The 2,500-nt window shown below is 44.0% G+C and overlaps 1 protein-coding gene across 4 annotated transcripts in view; it reads left to right on the top strand.

Annotated features, from left to right (window-relative positions):
• The window catches only part of LOC113811679 (proline dehydrogenase 1, mitochondrial), a 76,301-nt gene that overhangs the window by 56,507 nt on the left and 17,294 nt on the right, over nt 1–2,500 (top strand). For all 4 annotated transcript variants that reach the window (XM_070128397.1, XM_070128391.1, XM_070128404.1 and 1 more), the window contains one exon: nt 1,601–1,665. In XM_070128397.1, coding sequence (XP_069984498.1) covers nt 1,601–1,665 — 65 coding nt within the window. The remainder of the gene's footprint in view (nt 1–1,600; nt 1,666–2,500) is intronic.

A 2,500-nucleotide genomic window follows, 5' to 3' on the forward strand; every position in this document is an offset into this window, starting at 1 on the left:
CCTGCTGGCTGTTCCCTGCACGTCGCCACTTATGGGGAGAGGGTTGCCAGATGTCGCGGAATGACTCTCTGAATTTTATACCGTTGTGGTAGAGTAATAAAAAAAAACAAAAAACGTATGGTTGGGTGTGTGTTTGCGCGTGTCATTTAAGCATGCGGTGTTGGTGTGTTTTATGCATTGGTCTTGGATGATTCGTATCGTAATTATTTGTTGTGGACTTCGAAAGAACGTTAGATTGTGATAGATATCGATTTTGTTTTTATATTATCATTTCGAAGGGTGATCTATTGGTGATATTTGAACTGTCAATATGTACTTTTGTTTTTGTTACTATCATTGATAATGATAATGATACTGATGATAATAGTAAAAATAGTAATATCATTAGATTTTTTTTTTCTACAATTAAAGAAGATCCCCATTATGCCTACCTGGTATTGGAGGTGCAGAGAATAATGCATTTTCATTGAGATAATTATTTCTAAGCTTTAGCGACCATAGAATATATATGATAAAAACAAGGGCCACTCCCCATTCTTCCTGTCCAGCCAAGGGAAGCTGCGGAACGTGCCTGTGGACCGACCCTGCAGATTGGGATCACTCTGCGAGACTAGTCGTCTTATTTACTTAAAAAAAGGGAAGGAAAAGAAGGAAAATAAACGTGTTGTTTGTGGCGCCCGAGAGCCTGAATACAAAATATGGTTCTTTTTCCATTTTCTTCCGAGGAGGCAGTTTTACGAAAGGTTAAAGTTTGCGAGCATTGAAAAGCACCGAAACCCACTCCACGTGGGGCATTTAACGCCACCTCAACGCTCTCCCGCTGTTAAAAAGCGAGCCTAAATCGTATAATGATGACTAATTAAAAACCCAGAAACTGCAATTAGGCATTATTGAAGGAGTTCCTTGGCAGCGTGACAGTGGTTGAATATACTGCAGTGCGGGTCCCTGTTCGAGTGGCTGGCGAGGACCCTCTCTCCCAAGGGCGGCTCTCAGGGGGACCTTGAATCTCTCTCTCGCTTTTCCTTTTTTTTTTTAGCGCAAGGGAGTTTGGAGTGTCCGTGGGAGTGGCTGTGCTTAAGCGCCTCACACTTAGAGAAAAGTGGTGGTAGTTTTTTTTTTTTTTGCAATGGATATGTGGTCTGGAAGTTTGGTTATTGATAATGCGGTAGGTTTTGGGTTGAATGGGGGGTGGGTGTCATTGTTATTGTTTTTTTTTTTGTATTTCTTGTTAATGCTTGGTGTCGTAGCTGTTATTTTTGTTGTTATTACTCTTACTATTATTGATCTAATTGTTATTTGCTTAAAAGATAATGATATCAACAATGAAGATGATGATTTTAACCATAACCATATTACTCAATCATTTTAACCTCTATAGCAGTTATTTACTTGACATTTACCTCAACAATAATTGCATATTTTCGACTATCTGAAATCCACGTCCCCCCTCGGCAACCCCCGCAAGCTGTCACGTGGATAAGCATGCAATCCGTGTTAATAGCATTGCACATTCAGCGCATAATAGCCATGGTTTCAGAACCCGCAGCTGTACACGGTTCCACGGCTCTTGTGACTGACGTGTGTGTTGTGTGTTTTCCAGACGCGACGCATGGCACGGGGTTCGCTGCTATTAAGATGACCGCCCTTGGAAGACCGCAGCTCCTGGTGAGTACGTGGGAAGGAGGAGGGAAGAGGGAAGGAGGGAAGGAGGGAAGGAGGGAAGGAGGAGGGAAGGAGGAGGGAAGGAGGGAAGGGAAGGAGGGAAGAGGGAAGAGGGAAGAGGGAAGGAGGGAAGGAGGGGAGAAGGAGGGGAGGAGAAAGGAGGGAAGGAGGGGAGGGAGGGAAGGGGAAAGGAGGGAGGGAGGGAGGAGGGAAGGAGGGAAGGGGGAAGGAGGGGAGTGAGGAAGGGGAGAAGGTGGGAAGAAGGAGGGAAGAGGGAAGGAGGGAAGGAGGGAAGGAGGGAGGAGGAGGAAGGAGGAGGAGGAGGAAAGGAGGGAAGGGAGGAGGAGGGAAGGAGGGAAGGGGGGAAGGGGGGAGGAGGGAAGGGGAGAAGGGGTAGAATTATAAATAGATAAGTAAATAGATCAATGATTTGGTGGATAGGTAGGTAGGTAGATATGAATAGATAGATACAGGTAGAATAATAGATAGATAGATAGATAAAATGATAGATAAAATTATAGATAGATAAAAAGGAAGATAAAAAAATAAAATAAAAAGAAACGGAATATTACAAACTCATTAATATTACCTTCATTTTATTGGGAATTTGGTCACCTGTTGATGATAAGATTGCAAAGCGATAATTTTTCGACAGGATGTGAACCAGGTCGTTGCGTCCGCGTCAGACTCTCTCAACTGGCGACGTGTGTTGCTTTGGGCGAGGGTTTGGGCTTCCTGGAGGCGGTGCGCTATTTTGGGGGGAGAGTTCGTGAGGTTTTAATGGTGTTATTGGAGGTGTTCCGCGTGTGTTTGTTTATTTTTCTCTTTGGGGGAGAGT

Source organism: Penaeus vannamei, chromosome 2 (genome assembly GCF_042767895.1).
Source record: "Penaeus vannamei isolate JL-2024 chromosome 2, ASM4276789v1, whole genome shotgun sequence".
NCBI classification, from domain to species: Eukaryota; Metazoa; Arthropoda; class Malacostraca; order Decapoda; family Penaeidae; genus Penaeus; species Penaeus vannamei.